Source organism: Ambystoma mexicanum, chromosome 8 (genome assembly GCF_040938575.1).
Source record: "Ambystoma mexicanum isolate Mex_15411 chromosome 8, UKY_AmexF1_1, whole genome shotgun sequence".
Lineage (NCBI taxonomy): Eukaryota > Metazoa > Chordata > Amphibia > Caudata > Ambystomatidae > Ambystoma > Ambystoma mexicanum.
Window position 1 is genome coordinate 1,437,006,542 of NC_090929.1, and position 27,553 is coordinate 1,437,034,094.

The 27,553-nt window shown below is 44.7% G+C and overlaps 1 protein-coding gene across 4 annotated transcripts in view; it reads left to right on the top strand.

Annotated features, from left to right (window-relative positions):
- Window positions 1–27,553, top strand: part of ARHGAP19 (Rho GTPase activating protein 19) — a 507,107-nt gene that overhangs the window by 134,752 nt on the left and 344,802 nt on the right. For all 4 annotated transcript variants that reach the window (XM_069611587.1, XM_069611584.1, XM_069611586.1 and 1 more), the window contains exons 2-3: window positions 2,804–3,069; window positions 3,974–4,054. In XM_069611587.1, the coding sequence (XP_069467688.1) occupies window positions 2,804–3,069; window positions 3,974–4,054 (347 nt within the window). The remainder of the gene's footprint in view (window positions 1–2,803; window positions 3,070–3,973; window positions 4,055–27,553) is intronic.

Consider the following 27,553-nt stretch of genomic DNA (forward strand, 5'->3'; position numbering starts at 1 on the left):
TTACAATAAAGATTGGCACCCGCTTTTTAGGACAGATGATAGTTTGGATAAATTAATCCTATTGAACCGCTCTATACATTGTTTTGTGTGTTTCCTAAGTTAGTTGCTTAGCAATGACATGCCGGCTTGCGCGGAGCATTAAGTTACTATGGAAACCTTTTAAAAGAGTTCCAAAATGGCGCTCGCCATTAGTTTGAAACCGACGCAAGTGATTTTCCTCTGATTTAGGTAAGCGACTTAATCCTGTTAGTCAGGAAAGGAGATGGGGATTTCAGTTACTAGATTTTTATATTATTCTGCTTAATATTATGCAAGCGGAGACACGGTGCCACATTATATTCTCCGATTAGTGTGTGAATAGCGTTTAACTTTGTTGCGTGTCCATAAGCACACTCGGTACTGAATGAGTGGCTTCAGTGAAATATCACCAATACATAGATCCTATATGTAACGAGACAGGGCAGAAAGTGGTGAGCCCTTATCAAGTTAAATCTAGTCATTTAGGATTAATGTGTATCACAATATGGTTCCTAGTAGTGCACTATTAGCACACATTAATGACATATTCCTCGCGGCTAACAGGTTTCCTGTTCATTAATCTATTTGCATAATTCATTTACCCCAACAGAATAACACTGCTTTGGGATTTGACCCAATAAAATGTTTGCTTTTTGAATAAGAACATAATGACCCCCGGTTTGGGTGAGTTTTTTGACTTGGGATAGACGTGAGCTTGACAACTATTTGGTAACTTAAGTTTAAAGAGTACGAAGAAAAAGCTTACTAATATTATCTCATCTGCTTTCTTTGTCTCTTGTTTGTTTTGTTCCCCCACACACCCTCTTTTGTCTCTCCCCTTTCTCCCACTTATCTTTTTTTTCTTTCTTTTTTTGCTTACTTATATTTACTTTTGAATTTACCGTTGATCATATAATTATGCTTTATGTTGCTATATTGAAACCCATGACTTTTAATGTGACCAAATGGCCAATTTGTATGATTGTTTGCTCCTAATGTATGATGTAATACATGTTCTCACATATATTTTTCAATTCTGAACAGTCTGTTAATATCACCCCAGATTTGAGAAAGGCCAAAGTGGCCGAAACACGTGTCATCTGCAAGGGCTCATTTGTGATTGAATTAAATATACAATTTACAAACCTTATAAGGCGCACTGTCCTGGATTTTCTTGGGTGCTTATGCATCCTTTTTGTATTTTCCTACATTTGACGGGTTTCATGTGGCTTACCGTCAATCCAGTAACCTGCGACCATTCCTATAAAACTGGTATGACCAAGGGGTTTTTCCTGCCCCGTCTACACTTTATTATCGTTGTGAACCTTATTTCCCTACCACCACAATCAATATAAGAGGAGTCGCCCGACAGACCAACTGCAACACTAAGCCTTACTTTTTGTTCCTGTTTTATTTGATAGCCTGCACTTTGTCATCAGCCAAATGTCTACTGTGGAGCATGTACTATCCACAAAGAGAACAGGATAATCGACTTTTTATAGATAATAGCTTCAAAAGTTTAAGGGCCTTGTGTAGACAAGAAGGCAGAACAAAATACCTGTGTTTGTGGAAGGCCAGGCCAGCTTGAGGGGTTTATCCTAAGTCTGTCTCCCCACCACCCACAAACAGCAGTTGTCTTAGTGCAACGGTTAACGGTAGAAATCGCAAAGCACCATATGGGGCAGTTTTGTGCGCTTTTGCATTCTTCCAATATATATATAAAGGTACATACGAAAGTGACTGGCTCAAAAGACCTAGAAAGAACATCTACTGGCCAGATTCTAGTTTACCTTGGGCCCACCAACTGGGTGCGCCCTCTGCCAAGAGACACCAAGTGCCCCAACTGCTGGCGCCCTTTGCCAAGAGGGCTGTGCCATGAGGGACCCCAACTCTGTCGACAGAAAGGGGGAGGCCAAAGAAGCCTACTGTTAATCATGGTGGTGTTTCACCTGGACCAAAAGCGACCAAGGCGGTCATTGTCAGATGTATTGTCTCTTCAATTTTAAAAGCATACTCTATGCATGGTCTTCATGTTCAATACTACTTGTGAATTCCACTGAATCTAAGGCAGCTTCTCTGGTTCTAAAAAGGCTTGCACCTATAACTGAGAACTGAAGGATGGCCATATGGGATAACTCCCTAAATGTTCTGTAAGCACTTTTCTGTTTTCCTGAAGGGATGCTTCTTTTGGCAGGAGTATTGAGCAACCTTTTCCCTTGAAGCCAATTATCATATCCCACATATCCTGTCACCACCTCCCCAGTAAGTTCTTTCTGTTTAATCTGCCCAAATAATGGGGAAGAAAGGAGAACATCTGCACATAGAGTAATACAACATTTACTTTCTTGGAAATGAGGGTACTCTTACTCCATATTGTTCCCTCCTTCACCTGCCCTACTCAGCCATCCCTGTATGCACATGACAGTACCCTTACACTAACAGGGATTCCAAATTCCATGTCTGCATAATGCAGCATCATTAGGGCAGTCTTCCAGCCTTTCCTGCTGCGAAGCCTCTCAACAAATTGTGAAGGATGGAGAGCTATTGATGAATAATACCTGAATCTCTGCTTGCTACTTTGTTTTTACTTCGGCTGTAAGATTACAAGGATACAAACAAATGCTTCAATCAGGGCTCACATTTTGCAATTACCACTGGTCATTGGCGAGTAAAAATGGTGTTGTGTGTCTGTGTTAACTAAGGTGTTGAGTGACTTTTTTTGGCTAGCAGTTTGCAACCTGAAATGTGTACCCATGCTTTAAGTAATCAATATATCTTTCTACAGTGATGCACTTTGCAGCATTGTCATCTGCAATGAAGCCTCCCTTCGAAGCCAGCCGATTATCTTCAACCCAGATTTCTTTGTGGAGAAGTTGCGACATGAAAATCCAGAGGTCTTCACAGAGCTGGTGGTCAGCAACATCACAAGGCTGATTGATCTGCCAGGGACCGAGTTTGCCCAGCTGATGGGAGAGGTTGATCCCAAGTTGCCCAACAGCAATGTTGCGGCCATTGGATTTTTCCGTTCATTGAACTTCCTAAAACGCAAAGGTTTGTCCTGGTTTCTTGTTGATCTTGGTCTAAATATGCTGCAGTATGCTGCAACGTCTTTCAATTCCAACAGAACCTTGGTGATATACTCGATAAGTGTTAGCGATCCCCACATCCGTCCTAGTGGTGTAGCGTTAAATGTGTCCAGCACTTTTTCATAAAGATGTAATGAGGGTTCCCATAATTCAATGAACATTCTTCCAATTAAGTGGATGATAGGGTAACCTCTTTCTCTAGGATTTTACTTGAAGATCCAGGTGTATGGTGGTTTAACTTTCAACCAGTGGTTGTCTGACTTATGTTGGGGACTGCACTATTGACTAATGCTCTTCAAGAGTTTAGATATGGGAGAGGTGGTTTGTTTTATGGAATATACAATGTAATACTGAATGAACGTTTCCACCTCCAATCAGGTCTTTAAAATGTTAGTTGAAGGTCGACACCTCAAGTCCTTAATCTTTAATGACAGTTTAGTGCATGATTCTTAAACCAAGTTCCGTTGGATGTTTAAATTATGCTGCAATATCACAATACCGTCCAGGCTACCCCTTTTGTTTGATATATATTTGATATCTAGTATCGGAACAGAAGACAATGACTGCTGACTGATGGTGGAGTACTGCATGGCTAAGGGACACGAAAATGTGTTTCCGTTGGTATGATGTTTTACCCCCCCCCCTCCACAGATATCTTGGCACATGCCAAGTTGAAGAAGTATATTGACAGTGCACATTCCTCTAAAGCGCACCATAGTTTGGAAAAACATTACATGTCAAAAACTTGTTTTCCAGTCCATTATTCTATCTATGCATTTCGGAGGCAATCTCACTAAATTTAAAGGATGCAGTGATCCTATTTGGTGAACATGTCTTTTTTTTCCTTCTTTTTTCCCTTAATGTTCCAGAGAAAGGATTGGTATTTGGAACACCGTTAACAGAAGAGGGCATTGCCCACATCTATCAACTGATTGAGTACCTCCATAAAAGTAAGTGAAAAAAAGGAGGCAACCTCTAATTTTCTACCAATCTTTTCTAATTGCAACAACAGAGAACATTCTGATGTGCATTAATCTTACATTTTAAACCAACATGGGGCAACAGTTGCACTCTGAGGCGAACATGTCTGGTGTATGGACTAATAATGATTTGGTAAATTAGTTGTATGTGTCATTTTCAGAAGGCTGTAATTTGTGATTCCTGCCTTCGTTCTACTTGCTTATGGCAGGCCCTACATGTTGGCGTGAGCGTCCTACCACTGTAGATTTGAAGTAACTTTATTTTTTTGGAATGTCTGACAGTTGGGGAAGGGATGTGTGGTCAATGAGTGTATGCATGAATTGAAGCCTACTATTGGTGTATTGTCATAACCTATGTCCTGGGCCTGCTTTTGGATGTGGTTGTAAAATAAGGACTGACTGGTCATTATCACTATGAAGCAAAGTCCACAAAGATGTATTTTGAATCGCGTTAGTTAACACACATACCTGTTGATTATCAAGGGGAACAATTTCATGTACATGTGAACTTGGCTTCCCTTCTGGAAAGCCAGCACTACCCTAAAATACACTGGGGCTTTCATTCCAACCCACACAGTTACAATTGCTTCTCAACCCTAAAATATCTCCTGTCTAGTCTTCATTACACAGATTTCAAAAGTGGTGTCCTATTGCTTTCCAGCTCTCTGGCCAGACTGCCTTCCCATGGCTTTGGCACCAAAGAGCTTGCCGCTGTTTTCTTAAAATGAGAAATGTAACACCAGCCTCAGGAGAGATTCCGCCTTCTACAACCGTATACCTTCCGCATAAGGCTCTTATGAGGCCTCAAGAACGTCTATGCTGCCAATTCCTGGGCATTGCACTGAGGGGTCACATATCTTGCTCATCTTGTGCCCTTGCCACCATGTTTTCCTGTCCATAGAAATGGGTGTTTGGATCTTAAGAGCGAGTAGAAGAGTATTAACCACCTGCATATTGGACTCTGCTAGAGCTCAACACTTTCCCCTTTCTCCCACCGGAGCTGGCATGGGGTTTGTGGCAGTGTGTGGACTGATTGTGATCCTATTTAGCTTTTGTTTGGTCCTGGTAGCTGTTGGTGTCAACTCTTGACTCTGAAGGCCATGCAATCCTACCTATGTAAATTAAACTGTGTGTTTTGGAAATACATATGAAGAAGCATTTAACAACATTTTGAAGATTTATTTTTATGTGTAATGAGTCATGTGTATGGACCAAAGGTTATCTATTCTTGTGTGGAAGATGGTTTTGCTGCACACCATCTACTAGCTCCTCATTACACCACTCTTTGTGCTTAATGGGTGATACTGCTGCTTTTAGCACTTGCTCATCAAATCTTCATTTCAATCTCTGGTCTTGCATTTAATTTTTCCAGTTGCTGATAGGCTAACTGAATAATATCTGTCCTCCCATAGCAGACCAGCCCATGGCCACCACACCACCTTCTGAGGGATCATGTGACCAGGTCACTATTCTTCAAACTCCAGATAAAATGACCTATTGAAAGATGTCTTCTCAAAACCTAATCAACTTGACATCCCAACTTCCACCTTGACGCTTCTACAGGGCGCACCAACGCATAAGTGGTCACAAGATGACCAGCAGCGATCTAGTAAACGAAAGCCAACCCCTTTTCAAAGTTGAAGCCAAGTTGCTTCAGTCCAACACAGAATGGATATCTTTGCTCCCAGGGGATAGTTTTATATTTCACCTGCATGTATGTGGGGACTTCAAAGTCTGGGATAACCCAAAACTGATCCATGGAGCCAGATCAGCAGGGAGGTGGTCAAGACACAGTAGTTCATTGAAGCCAGAGGTCTTTGTGCTGAGGGAGGCCAGAAATGAGCACAGTCAAAACAGCATGGAAGCTTGGTGAGAATGAGGATCACTTCCACAATTTTAGAACACCCAGCATAAGTAGTTGCTGCCACCAAACGACTGCATCAGGGATGAGACCCTCTGGGACTTGCTTCAACAAATGAGGAAACTGCAAGGGTGATGTTCCTATTGTATCCTAGTGAAAGGCTTGAAGGCTACCAATCCCCTGCTAGGGTGAATATATAAATACACGGGTTACAATCCACTCTGCTGTTGACAATTGTTTTCCCATGACAGTCTCCTGCCACTGGGGCCAAGAGAGCTGATCAAAGGAGCGACCCTGTGGCGCAGAAAGGACATTTTGTCGTAAGAACTAGAAGCTTGCATACTGTTTAATCGTAGACTTGGAAACCCAGGTACCCAGAGAGTGAAAGTGTGCCTGGAGGTGCTTCTTACTGCAGGTGAAGAAGCCAAAGAAGAGATCTTTGGTACTCTGGAGAAGACACCCACCACCTCGGAGTCCATGTTACCTTGGGCAGCTGCTTTGCTCAGCAGAGCAACTAGTAATTCAAGCCAATGTAGAGCCATGTTGATGCCTTTGGGGGAATCAATCAAACTAGGGCATAGCCATGCAGTATGAATGGTAGAGACAGGTGCAAACCTTTTGATGGACAGAGCGGAGTTGATCCACCAGCTTTATAGAATAGTCACTGCTCTGCCAATTCCATTGAGCTGCTTCACCAACCGCGTAACATCTGGTTGGATCATACAGCTTTCCACAATCAAGGCATTCGCCGGGGTAGTCAAGCCTCCAGACTCTGAAGACCCTGCTGCCAGGCCTGAAATAAAGTTATTGAAGCATCTTGCCAATGGACCGCTGAGTTAACTGGGTACCATTGAGCCAACTCGAAGCTGTTGCACCTTAGTGAAGTGCCAAGTAGACTGCCTTTATGCTGTTGAAATACGAACAAGAGACTGAGGGAGAGAACCTATGGACCAGGTGACGTTTCCTAGAATTCTATATAGCCTGTCCACCCAGACTTACCATGGGCTCTAGAGACTTGTGAAGTGGACAAAGATATTTAACCCCTTACGTGCGGTGGATGAGATACCTTGTCCTACGAACTGCTTACCTTTGGGGTGGGCGGATGACCACCCCTGCTGCTGCGGTCATCCCCCCCGCCCCCCAGGCTATGAAGGGGAAGAATTCCCCGCCCGTGCCAGGAGTTCGGGGGGATGCTATGATGACATTGGCGCACACTACGTGCGCCAATGTCATCAGGAAAGGAAATTTACATGCTGCAAGGGCATTTTTATACCAGATTTGGACAAGTGAGGGCTTGTTGGAAAGGGGAGACCCTCACAGATCCTCAACTAGCAATCCCCAGTGGACCACCAGGGAATTGATTTTAGGGGTGTGCCCCCTCCCCTCCAAGCCAAGTGGGCCCCCACCAAACAAAAAAAAGCAGGCACTCTGTTTTGCCGGCTTTGGGGGCAAATGGGTGCTGTTTTGCCCCCTCCAAAAGAAAAAAACAAGGCGGGGCAGATCCTTTCTGCTTCCCTGGAGGGTGGGGGGGCTGATGGGTGCTGTTTTGCACCCATTGCCCCCAAGGAAGGCAAAATAAAAATAAAAATGTGGGCCCATTAGGGGGCTGGATCCATGCCTGTGAGCCATCTCCCCCAAGCCCCCCCCCCCCCCCAAGGAGGGGCCGATCCTTTCTGCTTCCAGGGGGGGGCAAAGTGAGGGACTGGCCTCATTGCCACCCCAGGGAAGCAGAAAGGAGCACTAGACCACCAGGGAATTTTGATTTTTAGGTGTGCAGGCCTGCGCTGGTCAAACTACCCCGACCCCCCCCAAAAAGCCACAAAGGTGGCACAATGTTCTTTTGCCTTCTTTGCAGGCAGATGGGTGCTGTTTTGCACCCATTTGCCCCCAAGGAAGGCAAAACAACTTTCTACTATGTTGTTAGCGGCACACTTGGGGACATCAGGGGGCTGGCCCAGTCCCTGGGGGCCAGCCCTCTCAGGAAACCCCCCCACAGAGGGGCACATCCTTTCTGCTTCCCTGGGATGGGGCAACATTGAGGGTCTGGCCCAATTGGTCCACCCCTGGGAAGCAGAAAGGAACTAGTCCACAAGGGAAAGGATTTTGGGGGTGGGGGCTGTTGAGCCCATCGTAGCACTGCCGGCTGTCCTGGATCTCTGGCCAAGACACGTTAGAGCTTTTCCCTCCTGGAAGGGATGGGGACCCTGCTGGGGCTCCCTGAAATCACTTCTGTACTTGGGGACAGTGGATCCACATGGGAGATAGGTGCCCAAGGCTGGGGACATCACCCCCGAACAGGCTGCGTTACAGCTTTTCCCTCCTAGGAGGGAGGGGTACCCTGCCAGGGTTCCCTGGGAATGCAGCTGAACTTGGTAACGGTTGACCAAAGAGAGAGACATCCTGGACCGTCCTGGAGCTCTGGCCATGTCGCATTACAGTTCTTCTCTCTGGGGAGGAATTGGCACACTGCCGGGGCTCCATGGTGGGGACATGTTGTAACGCAGGCCAGCCAGAGCTCCAGGATGGTCGGTGATATCATTTCCGGCCTTGGGACGACTGTCTCCCATGTGGGTCGACCATCCCAAATCCAGTGATGGTCCCAGGGAGCTGCGCCAGGATCCCAAACCCTCCCCAGAGGGAAAACCTGTATCGGAGGCCAGCTAGAACTCCTGCATGGTTGGGGATGATGTGCCCGGCATTCGGTGCCTGTCTCCCATGTTGGTCCACCGTCCCCAAGTTCAGTAGCGGTCCCAGGGAGGCCTGCAAGTGTGCCAATGCCTCCCCAGAGAGAAAAGCTGTAACACAGCTCAGTCAGAGCACTGGGACGACCAACAGTGTTGCCTTTGACACCTGTCTCCCATGTTGGGCGACCATCCTGTAAGAGATTTTGTCTTATTGGGGTAAATTCGGGATTTGGCGGTATTTTTCTTATTGTAAAATTGTGGTGGTATATAGGTGGTAAACTGGCCTTCCATTTAGAGTGGGTTTGGTATTACTCTATTTTGGTGATTATATATTGTTAGCTTGTATTGGTGGTAATTTTAGTGGTATCTTACTTTGTGGTATTTTCAGAATTATCTTACTCTTGTGGTATAAACATCACCTATCTGATTCCCCTATATAGAAATGATTCGCAGATGCAAGAATGACACCAAAGTCTCAGCCTTTGTTTTTTTATATACTCTGTATTAAATGACAATTATAAACAGAAAAACATCTTACCACATAATTATTACAGCATCAACTGCAAAATATAAAAGAGAACAGAAACAAACATGCATATTGCAAAAACAAATTTAATTTCAAGCACTTTGAACATAGAGAAAAATAAACAGTATTTTTCTTTTTCCTAAAATCCCTGCACTGCCAGTAAATTGTATCAACACACATTCAACATTCTATTTTTTACTCACTTGGTACTAATCTTACCAAGGCCAGTGAAATCTGAAGTCCCCGTACGGCCTCGCTGTCTTTCCAGACCCAGTGCCAAACTCCTTCGTATGTGTGGGGAGCTGCCAGCTGATTAGGTTCGTAGCCAGCACTCAACCGACATGGAGTTAATCAGATATGGTACCGTCCGTCTCTTTGTCCCAGCACGAACTCAATCCTTCCTCTTCTTCATTCCTTAAGAAAACTCTAATTCACCCCTCTGTTGACTTGGCTTATCCACCTACAATCCCTACCAATCAGAACAACAAGAATGTGCCGTGTGCCAGCCTTTGTTTGTCAAGACAATGAAGATTTCATTTGCGAAGCAATTGTTTCTATTTTCCTTCCTGCATTTTACATATTTCTGTTCTCCACAAGATGAAGAAAAAAAAGGCTAGTGTGCACTTCATGGAAAAATGAATTTCAAACTGTGCACATAAAACATAAAATGCATTTCATTGTGCATAAAAAAACTGCGTTATAATGTTAGAGGTTGAGATTAGCACTTTAGTAAGGCAATTAGTAGAGAGTTAATCAGTTATGTATTCTTTTTTTTTTGTTTTTAAACTTTATTTTTTCGGTTATTCATAAACAACAAAAACAGACTGCACCATTATGGTGCAGTTCACAAAATTACGTTCACGACTGCAGAACACTCGATTTAGGTCCTTTGTCCTGTGATAAGTAATGACTGTACATTCTTAGCAAATTGTCCTCTGTGCGTCAGCCAGATTCTTCACTTGATGCAGGTTGAGATGAATTTCCCCCCTGTGGTTGAGAGGGCTGTGGTTGAGAGTCGGTATTGGCTGCATTGGAAAGCAGATAAGCGACATCCAGGACCCAGATATCGGGGGGGTCGTGCGTGGAGGGGCAAGGTTCTTATGAATTCAGTGTCCATGTCTTGGCAATAAGTGATGTCTTTTTTCCATGCTGCTAATGTGGAAAGGGGGCCCCGGCCCCATGACAATGCGATCCTTCTGTATGCTAGCACCAGGAGGAGGGCCGCCAGTTTCCCCGATGGGGTTTGCAGGTATTTGGTCAAACTCAGAAGTGCGATGGTCAGCTGTGGAGCAAGTTCCTCTCCCACTACGTCCGCCATTACCTGTAGGATTGATGACCAGAACCGGGCAATTCCGGGACGGTTCCAGGCGAGATGGATAAAGTCGGCGTCAGGGGCTCCGCATCTTTCACACTGAGCAGATGCTTTGGGAGGGTGTCGTTTTTGGCAGGAGTGTAATAGGTTTGATGTACGAAGTTGAAGTGGATTTGTTTGAGGCGGGTATTCAAAGCTGCTTTCTGTGTTGGACGAAGAATGTAGGACTAGTTTTCTGGTATGGATGATTGTAGGGCTATCTCCCAATGTCGCTGAGTTCGTATGTTTGTAGTCGTCTTATCTATCTGCAGTGATTTGTAAATTATGGACACTTGTCTCCCCTCGCCCCTTGCTTGGATCATGTTGTGTAATAGAGCCCATGTCGTTATTTCCTTGGGAAATGACGGGAACTGGGCCTAAAGGGAGTGGCACAGCCTGAAGTAGATAAATATATCGAGGGAAGTGTTGCCTCCTCTTTCTTTGGCCATCTGAGGGGTAATGAACATTCCTTCAGGGAATAGGTCACCTATAGATTGGATGTCGATTTTTGTTGAGCCAAATATGAAATACCTTTTCACTCGTCAGGGGTATACCGGGAATAAACTTGATTGGTAGCAGAGGGGAATATCTTGTGTGGATTTCATATTTGTGGGTGGTTTTTTTCCAAATGGCATACGTGGAGAGGACTGTATTCATCGTGTTTTGAGGAACTGGCAGATTACTGAGAATAACAGCTCTTAAAAGGTTTGGTGAGGCTAAGGCCCGTTCGACCTGGACATGTAGGCGTATGAAGTGTATGATGTACCAGTGGCTTAGGAATTGAGCGTGTGTATTTTTCAAAATCTGGGAGTGCAAGGCCTCCTTGTGATATTGGTAATGTCAGTGTTGTATAGGCAACTTTTGCCGGTTTCCCGGCCCATATTAGTTCAAGGATAATGCTTTTAATTTTTTGGCAAAATGAGCGTGGCAGTAGAAGGGGTATGTTTGTGAATAAATATAGAAGTTTGGGAAGGATCACCATTTTGGTCAGTGATATCCGACCCCATAGTGTTAGTGGAAGGGATTTTCATCTCTGAATGCGTTCCTGAAGGGAGTCTACTGTCTTGCCATAGTTGTCTTTAAATATTTCGTTATAGTTTAGTGACATCAAGATGCCGAGATACCGGACTCTGGAACATTCCCATTTTAGTCCGTGATCATCCGTGAACTTGGGAGTATTCGGTGTCAATGGGAATATCACTGATTTGGAGTGATTAGTTTTAAGGTCTAAGATGTTGCTGAACCTGATCACCTCTCGCATTATCCGGTTAAGGTTTGTCTGGGGATCGTTGACAAATAACATGTCATCGGCGTAGAGAGAGACTACTAATCTATGCGGGCCTAGAGTAAGGCCTCTATCAATTTGGTGGGATCGTAGTCTGGAAACTAGGGGTTCTGTTACTAGGGCAAAGATGAGGGCCGACAGGGGGCATCCCTGCCTGGTACCACTCTCCAATCTGATATGGGAGGATTTATTGTTACCTAGGGTAATGTATGATCGTGGATCCTTATAAAGTAGTGAGATCATTTTGAGAAAGCATTTCCCCAGGCCCATTTGTGAGAGTGTTGCAAAAAGGTACGGCCACTCCACGGAATCAAATGCCTTCTCTGCGTCCAGTAGGACAGTGATTGCTTGTTGTGTTGGATCAAGTGCTGCTATGACGCCAAATAGCCGCTGAATGCCATAGGTGGTGCTGCTCCCGGGGATAAAGCCAGCCTGGTCCCCTAGTACTAGCGCAGGCAATAGGGGGAGGAGGCGTGTTGCTACATTTTTTGCCAGGATCTTATTATCTAGATTAATTAGAGAGATTGGCCTGTAGGAGGCGGTCTTCTTGGGGCTTGCCCAGTTTGTGTATCAGGAATACCTTGGCATCTCCAAGTGTGGGAGGAAGGATCTCTTGTTCTAGAGCTTCTTCGTATACTCGAAGGAGTAATGACGCTATGATAGTGACATGTGCTTTATAGAATTCACCTGTAAGGCCATCGGGCCCTGGGGCATTGGTGTTCGGGAGCATTTTAATTGCTTCTGCTATTTCTTCAGTTGAGATGGGTGTGTTTAATGGTTCGCGGAGTTCTTGTTCTACCCAATACAATTCAGTGTCTTGGAGGCATTCTTGCAGTGAGTCGGGGCTGGTGTTATTTTTAGAGCTATACAGATCTTGGTAGAAATCGTGGAATGTGTTTACTATTTCCTCTTCAGTATATACTAGGTTCCCTTGAGCGTCTCGGATGCATTCCACCAGGGCTAGTGTTTGGTCGATTCTTAACAGGCGAGCTAGGAGTGCTCCGGGTTTTTGACCCTCGCCGTACTGTTGGATCTGGTGTCTCCTTCCTAAAAACTTCAGTTCGCGTTCAGCTAATTCATGGATTTCCATAGTTCCTCCTTCAAGTCGGCTAGAGTCTGTGGATCTTGGGACGTAGTGTATCTACATTCGAGCTCCTTCAGCCGTTGTTCGCTGTTTGTCAATTCCCGACGTATTAGTTTCAGAATGCCGTTTTCTTTTGCCATACATACGCCGCGCTTTTGCCATACATATGCTGGTATTCTATGGGGAACATTACAGTGTTCCCCATAGAATACCAGGAGAGCTCACCGAGTCTTGGTTGATTTCTACAAAAGTGGTGATCTCTTGCAGAAGTTCGGATGCAAAAACGGCATCTGAGAGTGAGCCTGTTTTGAATCTCCAGGTGTGGGGTGTCTCCTTCGTGTTGGGCAGTGCGAATTCCAGTGTCACCATCGAGTGGTCAGAGATGGAGCGAGGTAGAATCTGACAGGGTCCCGAACTGTATGGGCTTGTCGATGTCATGATGTAATCAATGCGAGAGGTGGTGTTGTGGACAGCTGAGTGGAACGTGTATTCACGTGTATCGCAGTGAATATGCCTCTAGATATCAGACAGTTCAAATACTTGGCATATCTCGGACACCCGCTGGCTCGCCTTGGAGGGTTTGCTGGTTGTGTTGTGGGATTTGTCAATTCTGGGGTCCAGTGGGGTATTGAGGTCAGCGCCCCAGAGGATTGTTGCTGGAGTAAGCGTTCCAAGCTGGGACATGACCCAATTAAAGTTATTTGGTCCGTCCGTGTTGGGGGCGTAAGAATTTACTAAAACTATTTCTTTCCCCGCAAGTAACTCTCTGACCAAAAGAGCCCTTCCCTCCGAGTCTTTCTTTGATTCGATTAAGCTGAAGTTAGCCTTCCTATCGATCAGTATCGCGACCCCTCTTGCAAAGGATGAGTATGAAGAGAAATATCTAAAACAGCCCCATGTTCGGGCCCAGTGTTTTTCAGCAGTTGGCAAAAGGTGGGTTTCTTGTAGCATGGCAATATTGATCTTGTGTCTCCTGAGGTATTGAAGGACCCTTCTGAGTTTAGTTGGTTGGTTGGCACCCCTAATGTTCCAGGTGGCTATTTTCACTGATTCCATTGGGATGGTTAGGAGAAGACCCTCGAGAGTTGTGTGATCGCTGGATTCTGGTGATACTTGGTGCAGAAGAGAGGGTGTTGGTGATTTTGGCCGTCCTGACGAGGGTGTATAGTGAAAGAAGGTGGTAAGGCTGAGCCTGGTTAAATGACTGAGAATGTTGAATATGTGCGGAATAGAAGCTATTGATGTCTGATCTCAATGAAGCGGGAACAATCATTTGTCCTGCAGTGGAACGTTGGTGAACAATCCTAGGTAACTTGGTGTAGTTAACTTCCCTCCCCTGCGTGGGCAACCCCCAACTGGCCCACGGAAAACCCACCCTTGGGAACCAAACTGTGAACATTGCTGTGCTAGGGGCGCTAGCAGCCTGCCAAGTGGGGAAAAGGCTCCCTGTTACAGTAGGATTCCGTTCCTGTGGTGATTGTCATGTGTGAGACCACAGGTGCGCTGACACCTCCAGTTTTATTGCTGGTTTTGTGGGTTACGGTGGCTCTCTTCTCATAAGGTCTTCACGCCGAGGTCTTGGATTGTTCGCGCTGGGTCTGCAGCCGGCCCGGTCTAGATTTTCGCTGGCTTCCTCTGGGGTATTAAAAAATTGAGCCTTCCCCTCGTGTTGGATTCTGAGTTTCGCCGGGAATAGCATAGAATAGAGGATTTGATTATCTTGTAGTCTCCGCTTAACCGTTGTATACGATTTCCTCTGCGCCTGAACTGCTGGGGAGAAGTCTGGGAAGAATTGGATCGGGTCGCCGTCGTATTGAAGTTTCCCTATGTCTCTGGTTGCCTTGAGTATTGCACCGCGGTCTTTATAATTTAATAGCTTTGCTATGATCGGTCGAGGGTTTGTGCCTGGGGCTGGTCTAGCGTTCGGAATCCTGTGCGCTCTTCCTATCACGAATAGCTGAGACAGAATTTCGTTTCCAAATAGTTCTTTACACATCTGTTCGACATGCTCCTCCATTTTACCCTGAAGTTTTTGCTCTCTGATCCCGATGATTCTAATGTTGTTCCTACGGGAGCGACTTTCCAAATCTTCTCTTTTGGCGCACACTGCCTTCATTTGGGTTTCAAGCGCGGAGACTCTGGAGGTCAACGCTGCTGTACCATCGTCCAGGTCGGATAAGTGTTGCTCGACAGTGTCCAGCCTGTCTGCAGGTTTGTCGAGAAGATGTTGGAGTTGGTCTACCTTAGACGATAGGGTGTCTAACTTGCTCCCCAGGCCGCTGATACCGTTTTTTAGGTCCATCAGGATCTCTCTAATATCGAAATGTGGGGTCTGCTCCTCCGCTTGCGCCACGTCAGGTGTTGGGGATTCCGATCTGCTGCTGGATGTGGGTTTATTCGAGGAACTGGATTCAAAGTTTAGTTTTTGTTGGGACTTATCTGTTTTCCCCATAGTTGCCTCGGATGCTTCCTATGGGATAGTTCAAGGTCTTGATTATCACTACTGATGGCAGTACTCTGGCATGCTCAGACTCCAGAGGCGCTTTGCTGTTGTTATGGGAGGTTCTGTGCAGTCCGTTTGGTGATTGTTGCTGGATGTAGCAGAGAGGGAACAGCCACGGGGCCGTGCATTGTTTTTGAGCTGGTTCGATTGTGTCAGCGTTCCTCTGACAGTGTGTCTGTAACGGCAGGTGGTATGGGGAAGTAGCGTGGCTTTGGGGGGGCCTGGACCAATGTTTCGGCTTGGTCCGTGCTTTTAATGCTGCTGCGATCTCAAGGGAGTGTTATCGGCCAATCTGGTGGTTCCCCCTCTTAGCTGTGCTGATTGGCGACTCTGAGGTTCATGTTGAAACTTGCCTTGTCCCAACTAGCTGTGAAGCGTGGGCGCTGAGCTCACGTGAAGGAGACCAGGGTACTTGGGAGTTTATGCCTCCTGTATTTAGAAATGCGCCTGTGGAGAGTGGCCGCTGGTTTATGGGTATGGGTTCTGGTGGCTTTGGCTAGCCAGTCCGATGTAAGCTGCTGTTGAGTTGCCCCCGGGATTGGGTGCAGTGGATATGTGCCGGTTCCTCTGAATGCAGCTTGTTCCCTCTTGGGCTGCAGTGAATTCACCCAAATCTGGGGGTGTCGGTACTGTGGCTCGTATTGTTGACCTTGCCGCTGGTAGGCCGCTCTGGGCGCGGAATCCTCAGCCGTATTGCGTTCTGGGTGCGCTCTGTGCTACCTGCAGACCTAGCTGTCTACTCTGGAGATGTTCGCTGTGGCTCTGTCTTAGCGGTGGATGTTCCCCCAGCCTATCCGTAGCTGGGACCCGGGTTCGGGTGGCTTGGGCGAACGCCACCTGTTATGGTCTGTTGGAGGGGTTCGGGGAGACAAGCGTGTTTCCCTCGGCGGTCTCGCGGGGGGGCCATCCTTCCGCCGGAGCGCTCCTGCGCGCGGGTGTCTTCACTCCGCAGCCGATTTTAAAGGGCACTCGGCCGGATCGGGGGAATGTAGCGAGCCGCCAGGAGCCTACACCACAGGGCGCGCACGCTGTAGTGTATTCCTACCTGGGCGGTCACGGAACCCCCACGCCTCGGGCAGCAGTTCTGTCAGCCGCGCACCAGTCCGACGCAGGGACGGAGACCTCTGTCTCTCTTGGGCACTGAAATTGCGCACGTCCACCCGCTTTCTTGAGCGGCTCTGTACGCTCGTCGGATAGGCCGTGCCTTCGCTGGGGGACTCCGCCCACGTTGTGTGCCAGCTTGCAGACCCGAGACCCAGAAGTCACAGAACAGGCAATAAGTGGTTGACAGAGACTAAATTGGTCTCACATTAATCAGCAAGACTCCATGGGTGTACACGCCATTAGCCTGGAGTTGTCTGGACACCACAGGGGCATCAATGTCACAGGATTAATTAGAGCCACACAGAGCTCTCTCAGGAAGCCGCCATCTTGGATGGCTCTCTAGCACCCTCTCATCAGTTATGTATTCTAATGCAGTTTTCACACATGAAACATCCAATATAAAAATGTGCACCTGTTTATTTTAACCTGGCAGCACACTATGCTAAAACGTTTTTTTCTTCTTTTTTTTTTAATGAAGTATTCTGAAAACCTGCCCGCTGGCTGTTACTGAAATAATGCCTGTAGTTTGAAAAACTGGGCCTGGCTGCATTTCCATGCTATATGTTGCATGCTGGCAATAAAACCCCATATTTCAAAAACTGGCTGCATTCCATGCTGCATGTTGCATGGCAATAAAACCCCATATATAGCCTTACATATACCCTCCTTTTTCCTACAATTCTGGCCAACAAACCCATAATTGGAGGAAACCTTTTAAAATGTACATCTCTCTTTTTCCATTGTTATTAGATGAATTACGATTGAAATAATAGCATCTTAATAAAATGAACATTTAAACATTTCATAACAAACCACTGCTTAATCATACCAAAAGTAAAACAAATCCCAAATGGGCCCATTTAGTCCTCATACACATGTGCATGTATAACGAAATATTGTACACGTATGCTTCCAACTGAAGTGTTCACGTATGTTTGAATGTCTTTTCAATCATAGTCTTTATATATGTGAAATCAACATTTCATATGACAAAATAATAAAATAAAATGAACAGATAAAATAAATGACTGATATAACTAAAACAAATAATTAAAATTACAAACTTGTGAGTCTTCATTACTCCCATTTTCAGTCACATAGGATAATACTATGCTTCATCAGCAATGCTGCAGAAATAAGTTCACTCACTACTGTTCCCTTGATGGCATTCACCATCTTCATGACTGCACCTCTGAGATGAGCTGATCACCAAATTTCCATTAGATCATCCTTTCGGTGGCATTCTTTCATCCTGGTGCTCTTGGGTGATTTCCACGGAAATTATTTCTTTTGGCATCCCAGTCTCTTTGTCTTCACCTCCATATTTCGGTCCGGAGGCTTTATTTGGGCTTCCTCCCGTGGACTCCAGGAACCTCAGGATCCATCATCTCTCATGTCCTCCGGTCCTGCGATCTCTGACCCCTACCAATATTTCAGTTGGTTGTTTCTAAATCAAATAGAAAAGGAACAGATTAAGTACATGGCACAATACCAACTTCACCCTTTCTATTACTTTGCCAAAAACAATAATGTGGTCCAAAATATTCTGATCTATTCTACCGAATACCTGCAACTAAGCACATGTTAGAGAGAAAACAATATTTCCATTTCATATTATTATACATCACAACAATCTTCATGCAAAATACTGATTCAGCACCTTCCATCAATGCATATTACTACACTTTTTCCAAATGTGGTACTTTTGTTTGCATTTATCTCTACACGAAACAATATATCCGGTTTTTCATGATGTGAGACATTATGAAATAATCAACTACATCTTTCTTTTCCATGTAATCAGTACACTTAACCTGTCTCTACCTGCTCAAGTCTCCCGACTTCGTGTTTCGGATGACAGAACAATTTGTTCATGTTAACCAAATTAAGCCCCGTTACCACTTCACCCTCTGTCTTTAATATTTTATAGACTACTGGGGAAACTTTATCCACTATTTCAAATGGACTTTGAAATAGCGCAAGAAATTTTGAGTTTTTATGTTTACCTTTTCCAAAATGAAACTTCTATACCTGATCACCTATTTTATACTCTTTCACAGAAGTCTTTTTATCATAGTATGACCTTGCACTAGCTCTTTCCAAATTTTGCTGCACAAATGCAAATGCATGTTGTAAATGCTTTCTCAGTTCCTCCACATATTCGTGAACCGTAGATGCATTCACAAGTGTCTGCTCATGTGTTCTGTATAATAAGTGTTGTGGCAGTACCATTTTCCTTCCTGTCAACACCTCATGAGGACTGATACCTGTCGCTTTAGCAGGAGTCAATCTAATGGCCATCAATACTAAAGGTAATCGTAAATCCCAACTAGAACCTGCCTCCGCTACAAACCTCTTTAATATCTCCACGACAGATCTGTTGCAACGTTTAACATTTCCAGAAGAGGAGGGCCGATATGTAATTTTTTACCCCCAATATCTGCCACACCTTGCTCATTAAGGTGCTTGTGAAATGACTTCCTCTGTCTGACTCTATTCTTTATGGTAATCCCAATCTTGGAAATATGCGATTTACCAGCGATGTAGCTGCTGTTTGCGCACAACAATCTGGTGCAGGAATACATTCTTCCTATTTCGACATCAAACAAACCACTGTCAAAAGATAACGGTTTCCCCTACTCAATCTCTTTACAGGCCCTACATAGTCGATTCGTAAATCTGACCATGGAAGAGTTAAACCTCTTCAGCAATGGTGCTCTATGCATTGGTGAAGCAGGTTTAAATTGAGCACATACTAGACACCCCCTGGTATATAATTCCACATCTTGGGACATGTGTGGCCAGTAAGCATAATCTGTCAGTATCTCTAAAGTTTTTTTGTGTCCTACAGTAATTGCATCATGTGCATGGTGTAACATCAGCCCTCTGAATGAAAGAGGTACCTTAGGAACCAAGCTATGTGGATGCCTCCATGTTGGCTGACAATACACTAAAGTAGTTCCCAAGCACATTGTTTTTCATGGTGTATGAGCCTGGCGCCATAGGCGCCAGGACTGGCCCCATGAGGGCTTTTGAAGAGGATGCCAGGCTCTAGAGGCCCGAGTCCTGACTCCACCTGGCCAATGGGTTTGCCAGAGGGGTTTTTTGGTGAGGGTCGTGCCAACTCCCTGCACTGCCAGTAAATTGTATCAGCACACATTCAACATTCTATTTTTTCCTCGCTTGGTACTAATCTTACCAAGGCCAGTGAAATCTGAAGTCTACGCATGACCTCGCTGTCCTGCAGACCCAGACCCTGTGCCAAGCTCCTTCGTATGTGTGGGGAGCTGCCAGCTGATTCGGTTCGTAGCCAGTGCTTAACCCATGGTACCGTCCGTCTCTTTGTCCCAGCACAAACTCAATCCTCCTCCTCCTCTTCTTCATCCCTTAAGGAAACTCTAATTCAGCCCTCTGTTGATGTGGCTTATCCACCTACAATCCCTACCAATCAGAACAAGAATGTGCCCTGTGCCAGAATTTGTCTTTCAAGACAATGAAGATTTCATTTGCAAAGCAACTGTTTCTATTTTCCTTCCTGTATTTTACATATTTCTGTTCTCCACAAGATAAAAAATGCTAGTGTGCACTTCATGGAAAAATGAATTTCAAACTGTGCACATAAAACATAGACTGCATTTCATTGTGCACAGAAAAATGCATAATAATGTTAGAGAGGTTGAGATTAGTACTTTAGTAAGGCAATTCGTACAGAGTTAATCAGTTATGTATTCTAATGCAGTTTTCACACATGAAACATCCAATATAAAATTGTGCACCTCTTTATTTTAACCTGGCAGCACACTATGCTAAAACGTTTTTTTTTTTTTTTAACTAAATATTCTGAAAACTTTCCTGCTGGCTGTTACTGAAATAATGCCTGCAGTTTAAAAAACTGGGCCTCGCTGCATTTCCATGCTATGTTGCATGCTGGCAATAAAACCCCATATTTCAAAAACTGGCTGTTGCCGTGCTGCATGGCAATAAAACCACATATATATCCTTACAATCCCCAATTCAGCAACAATCCCAGGGAGCCCGGGCAGGGTCCCCATTCGTTCCTGGAGGGAATAGCTGTAACGCAGGCCAACCAGAACTCTGGGGTGGCCGGGGGTGCTGCCCCTGGCCTTCGGCACCCGTCTCCCTTGGTTGACCATCCCCAAGTCCAGTGGCAGTCCCACAGAAACCCAAGCAAGAACCACATCCCTTCCCAGATGGAAAAGCTCTAACACAGCCCAGCCAGAGTTCTAGGATGTTGGTCGACGGTCCCCAAGTTGTGCAGCCGCCCCAGGGTGCCCCAGCAGGGTCCCCATCCCTCTTTGGAGGGAAGAGCTGTAACACAGCCTCGTCAGAGCTCCAAAATGGTCAGGGGTGATGGCCCAGTCCTTGTACGCATGTCTCCCTTGTTGGTCGACCATCCCCAAGTTCAACAGCTATCTCAGTGAGCCCTTGGCAGGATCTCTGTCCCTCCCAGAGGGAAAATCTGTAATTATGCCCAGCCGGAACTCCTGGATGTTGGCAGGTGATGTGCCCACTGAGTTAACAGGGTACCGTTGAACCAACACGAAGCTGTTGAACCCTAGAGAAGTGCCAAGCAGACTGCCTTTATGCTGTTGAACTACGAACAAGAGACTGAGGGAGAGAACCTATGGACTAGGTGATGTTCCCTAGCATTCTATATAGCCTGTCCACCCAGACATGGGCTCTAGAGACTTGTGAAGTCTATATTCTCTACCTTAGACAAAAGACATTTAACCCCTTAATTGCGTGTAATGCGAGAAATCAAATGCTTCCCAAAACAATTGATCAAACCATAGATGGAAATGATGCTCGAGACCAGTGGAGTTGGCTGGCAAGTAGTTTAAATACACGAACAGACAGCTAATGCCAAGGAAAGAATTAATCAAAGTCCCTACAGATAGGTTCCTGGAACACAAGGGGATATATCCACTTGTTTAATAGCAAGCCAGGAATAACCGATACATTAGACATAATATGTCTGCAAGAAACTTGGCTTATCGATCCACCAATAGCAGAGGGATTTGAGGTTTTTGTAAATCCAGCTATCAAGAAACCAAAGGGGCACTCGATAGCAGGTCTAATAACAGTGGCCAAACAGCATTATGGGCTACGGATTGACGAGGCAACAAACCATTTGGCCTATTTACAACAAGTAAACATTATATGGCAAGATAATGTCAACGGTGAGCAATGGAAGCTGTACATAATTAATATCTATTGGCAGCAAGAAGCAACAAATGAGTGGGAATTCTTGGACTTAATTAGTGATGTAATTGACTCAATTCTGACTGCTGATGATCAGGCAAAAATTACATTATGTGGAGATCTAAACATGGAGTGTATTGTGCTAAATGAGATGAAGGCTCCCAAGCTAAAAGACCAAATTAAAATAGCTTGGAAGGAAGAGCTGGAATGTCGACATATGCTCCAAGTAAACGGTAACATCAGTGGTGATATTCCCCCAAATCCTACATGGAGGAGAGTGAAATCGAAATCAACACTCTATTACTTCTATGTCAAGGAGATTACTTTTGGAAAGATTAAAAACCTAACAGTCATCCTGATGATGCATAGTGATCATGACCTGCTCAATGTTGAGATTGAATATTCAAATCTGGTCCTTCAATACGAATGGACCCAGGTTGTTGAGGTAGAGCCTGGGCGTGGAAGAGTAAGAATAAACCAAGACCAAATTGTAGAACTGACATGGGTACTTTCTGGATTAACTGAGTGTTATAAATGATCAAATTGAATACCCATCAATTCTTCAGATGTTCGTAGAAACTAAAAGACCAAATAAAGACAGCCACTTCAAGAACAAACATGTTTTCGATATGCAAGTGATGACGAAAAAATGTATGAGAAAAGAACTTGGGAAGCTGAAGAAAAACACAGAATGTAAATACAAAATTGAACCTAAAAAAATAGTCGGCAGATATCGCAGCAAATACTGACATGCTAGGAACAGAAGAACTGGCACCAAACTGTTACTGTATGTCTCGTAAAACAAAGAAAGCTCATCAAAAAGCATTAAAAACAAGACATATAGCGAACATTTATAATAAAGTGTCAAACAAGGAAACAAAGTCTAATTCTCTTTCTAATAAGACTGTAAAAGCAAAACATTCTAAATCTGGTTCTGAAAAAGATGGTCATTCCTTTTCTGAGGAACAACGTTTGAACCTCAGTCAATTGAATGAAGAAAGTAAAAAAGTACTTCAAATTAAAATCAAAACAAGCTGTGCACGTATCCTTATCTTCTAACACAAGTACTGTTTCTCATGCGATTTCACATTCCAACGATTTAGAAGATGGGTCAGGTAAGGTTCTTGCCCCCTTTTCTATTCCTGTGAACCTTACAAACGAGATACCAGCAACCTTGGTGCAGGCAAACATGAGTATCTACTTTCCTGTATTCGAGAATAAAAAAACCTCTATGGTGACACAAACTGAAGCTTCTGATTTGCCAAATATGGTCTCGGCTGTATGTAGCCCTGCATCCGTGCAGGTAGATGCCCACACCTCTTTACGACCCACTGAGCATATACAGTCTGTCACTCAGCCTTCCGCTGTTGTTTCCTTGACTCCAATGGAGTTTACATGTAAACAGAATCTCATTGACACTATTATTACGCTCACCTGGTTCCACGGGGGCGCCACCCAGCAATCGGTGTCCAGGTATCCCTCCCTGCAATGCCCTGTAGTGACCAGCGGAAGAATCCTGCCAGAAATACAGGTAAACAATGTTTAGGACCGGGTAACTGGGATTAACAGCCTCCAACCACCCAGTATGTCTGCGGTCCCTCTGGGCTTCCTCTCACATTGTTCTTGATGTTGGCGGGTTCTCCGTCCTGCTGTCTCGGCAGGGGCGCGTGGTGCTTTGCGGGCAATGGCGGTCGAGTTACTCCACTGATGCCGGCCCGACGTGAGTCTTTCAGGTAGGTCATATTGCTATGATGTTTTGCTGTCCTAACATGCCTTTCTGGAATTAACAATGTCTTTTTTTCTCTTCCTTAGGTACGTGGAAGTCCAATTCATGGCGAAGATTTGATTCGTGGTTCGCTGGTAAGTATTAGCGTTTTCGGAGCGCCTAGACGCGGCGAGTTGGCGCTTAACGCAGCGCTAAGGTGCCTTGCCTTTGCTAACCTGTTATCTTTTGTCTTCACAGGTCGTGGTGCTCTGCCGGAGTGTAGAATTCCAGATATTGCGGAATGGAGTGGGAAGGTAAGCCTTTTGGCGGAGTTCGTTAACTGTGTAAAATGTCTAAAGCCTTGTCTTTCCTTTTCTACAGGTCCATCGATCCGAAGGAGCGCTGGTTCCAGGATGCCGGTCGGAAGAGCTGAGAACCGCTAATGATGGAATTCAGGTAAACTGCAACCTTTTCTAACAATGGCTTCTTTCTTTTTCTGCAGATGCTGTTTATCCGAGGTTCGTGGCTGAAGCTGAACGCGGTGAGCGTCACGTTGCAGTATTGCAAATTAACGCAAAGCGTGTCAGTCCAGTCGGGCGTGGTTTAAATAGCTTCAAGAAAGAAGTCCAGGTAAAAGAGTTCCAAGGTGCCACACCCAAACCACCCTTCTGCAAGCCAAGTTCCACGAAGACTGATTCTGTGGATGCTTCCACATTGAATGACAGTAACAAAAAGTAGTTCCCAAGCACAAACTCATTAAGTATGAGCCTGGCGCCAAAGGCGCCAGGACTGGCCCCAAGAAGGCCTCTGTTGGGATTTAGAGGAGACTGGGGTCAAGGCTCCCCCTGGCCCATGGGTAGGCAAGAGGGGCTTCGGGGTAAGGGTCGTGACAACTATCCCTGTACGTGATCCTACAAGAGGGACCTCTGCAATGTCTTCTCAAGACCTAGATACCGTTAAAGCTGAGAATCCTTCTCCTCCTGCACTGTTTTTATTTCCTTTGGTAATAAATAATGCAAGCCTTTTTGTCTTTTTCGAAAATTTCTAGCGAAATGCAAACTACTATTGGTTGGATCAGTGACTTGCAACATAATGGCTCGGCGCGTATAAATTGTGCCTTTTTAATGAATGCTCTTTATAAAATTCCTTCTCTGCAGAACTTAGTTTCCCAGGATGTAGAGTCGATTCTGCTCGCCAACATCAATAACAGTCGTATCGTCTGTAAAGTGCAATCTTCGATCATAGCAAAATTGTTGTGGGAGTTTAAAACTGATCTTGTTATACTGGGGTTAGAACTACAGGGTTTCTCTTCTCTCGAAGTAGCATGGTCATTTTTGGAATTTCAACCTCCAATCTTACCTATATGCCCAAATGAAAAAGAATCCTCATCCTCTAAATGGAGCGATAATACTCCGATATTAGCACAATTGGCCTCCCTTACAATAGCACTTAATGGCTTAATAGGGTTAAAACCCCTAACTAAGGCAGCAGCTGCTAATGTACAATCTGTAGCTCCCTCATAATTGAATGAACTATGCATCTATTCTTGGAATTGTTGTGGGTTAAAAAATCTCAGAAAATGGATATTACAATATGCTGTACAAACGGCACCCTCAATTCTGTTCATCCAAGAAACTATGTGTTTAAATGATATACGGTTTGATGGCTTTACTTTGTTTTATCATCCAGCGATACAGAAGAATGCATGGAGACCCTCACAAGGTTTAGCAATCCTACTTAATAACATGCGATTCACAGTCAAACATACCAATGCCTCGACCCGGTTCCTTATTATCGACTTAAGTCTTGACATTTCATCTTGTAAAAACCTGATCCTCATTTCTCTTTATTGGAATCCTGTTGCTTTATCCATCAAATCGGCTATTCAAGCCCTACATACAGCTCTTCTTGAGATCTTCATACGCGTTCCAAATGCAGTGATCTTAACAGGGGGTGACTTTAACGCTTCACTTTACCCGTTATCACTCCTTGGTCCTAAAATAACAGTGTCTATGCATAATAAGCACTCCTTTTCGAATGGGAACATATGGACCCACTTTTTGAAAGATTGGGATTTATATGTGGTGCGTCCCAAAAATCCATCAACATTTTACACGTGGCAGAGAGGATCTGCATTTTCCACGATTGATTACATAGTTGCCTCAAGAAACCTATCGGGTCTACTTTCACCCATTTTTACGCATTCCTCTCAGCTTGGTTATCCTATTCCCACTAGTTCAGCTCTGAGGCTGGCTGTTAATACATTTTCATTATCCCCATTCCTAGCCTTAGTTAAAGTTGATTGCGCTATGCTCTCCATTTATTGGAATGCCACAACATGTAGATGATTAACTTTTTTAGTTAACCGCGATCTCTGGACATACTCGCGCGAAGATGCTTGTCTTTCTGAAAAAATCTTGGAATGGAACTTTAATATGATAAAATCTCATCTCGCTTCCATTGCTCTCTCAGCTAAATCTTCTACATATGTCTCTACTTTTTGCTCGTCCTTCTCCACTGCTATAGCATGTTTAAAACAAAGGAAAAATCTTGAACTTGGAAGGCTAAAGAAGAGTATATATTGACTAGATTGAGAGACATATATTCGCACTAAAATCTTTTCTACAGAAATATAAATCTGAAGGTAAATCTAATATCTTTGGAAGTTAACCAAAAAATGGTACGTGATATATGTAATCGTAACACCAAAGACATCTGGAAGCTTTTCGCACCCCTTGTGGTCTCGGAAATGCCTCATTGTTTTCTACTATCGATGGTACTACCTGGTTTACCTTCTTTGAGCAGAAATATTCTCTTCCCTCTCCCTTTACTCCATTTGAGATCTCCACTATAATTCATCCCATTCCTGATTTCATGCGGACATTTTTCTGCTATATACAAGCTAAAATCATCTAAATGTGTACGTCCTAACGGCTTGCCACCATACGTGATTATCACCCCAGGCACTATACCCAACCATTTAAAACAATCCTGGGTCCTCCCACTCCTTAAAAAACAAAACTTAGATCCCTCCATCCCTACCAATTACCGTCCCATCACTCCAGTGCCATTCCTTCTCAAAACCCTCCACAAAATAGCATACTTGCAAATTCAACATTTCCTTGAACACAATCACCTTCTCGGAGTCGGTCAGGTTGCAGACCCCAACAGGGTACTGAGACTGCGCTAATAGACCTTAAGGCACAAATGGATGAGCTGAGAGACGAGGGTAAAACGGCTCTACTGCTGCTCCTTGATCTCTCAGCAGCATTTGATCTGGTTGGCCATAAGATCCTCTGCAACCACTTGGAGTCGGCAGCCCGCTTCTCCCAAGAGGCAATTGACTGGATCCAGTCCTTTCTCAATACACGAACAATGCAATCTTCTCCCCGCTAGCAGCTGCTGACCCAATGCCTATTACTTGTGGTGTGCCACAAGGCTCCTGTGTCTCTCCTAATCTGTACAACATTTTCACAAAGTCCATTTTCGATGATCTTGATGGTCTGGGTATCACCTACACGAAGTACGCTGATGATACTCAGATCCTCATACCGCTGACGGGGGATTATGACAAGGATTTGGCCTTTGTAAACAGAGTATAACTCATCATCCAGGCATGGATGGCTTCATACGGTCTATGCCTGAATGATGACAAAACTGAACTCCTCATCTTAGGCACGATATCCAATCTCAACAAACTAGGCCAGAACTATTCCTCATTCGAAATTGACAATAACATTGTCGCTGTAGCTAAGGAGGTCAAAACCCTTGGCTTCCATCTAGACTCTACACTAACTTTAAAAAAGAAGTAAACACTATGGCTTCTGCTACCTCCTACACCTGCAAACTTATCAGAGCAGCCAAACCCTTCCTCTCTTCCAATAACTGCATCACCTTAGCCAGAGCCTTGATCCTGTCCAAACTGGACTATTGTAATGCCCTCTACGTAGGCAGCAACTAATACATTACGAACAAGATTCAAATCTTGCAAAATAACGCCTTAAGAGCAGCCTTAAATCTCCAGAAGAAAGCCCATATTTCAGATATTAGAAGATCTGTCAACTGGCTCTCTACGAAAGACAAGATCTTCCTTAAATCCATCTCCCTGACACACAAATGTCTTCACCTTTCTGCCCCGCAATA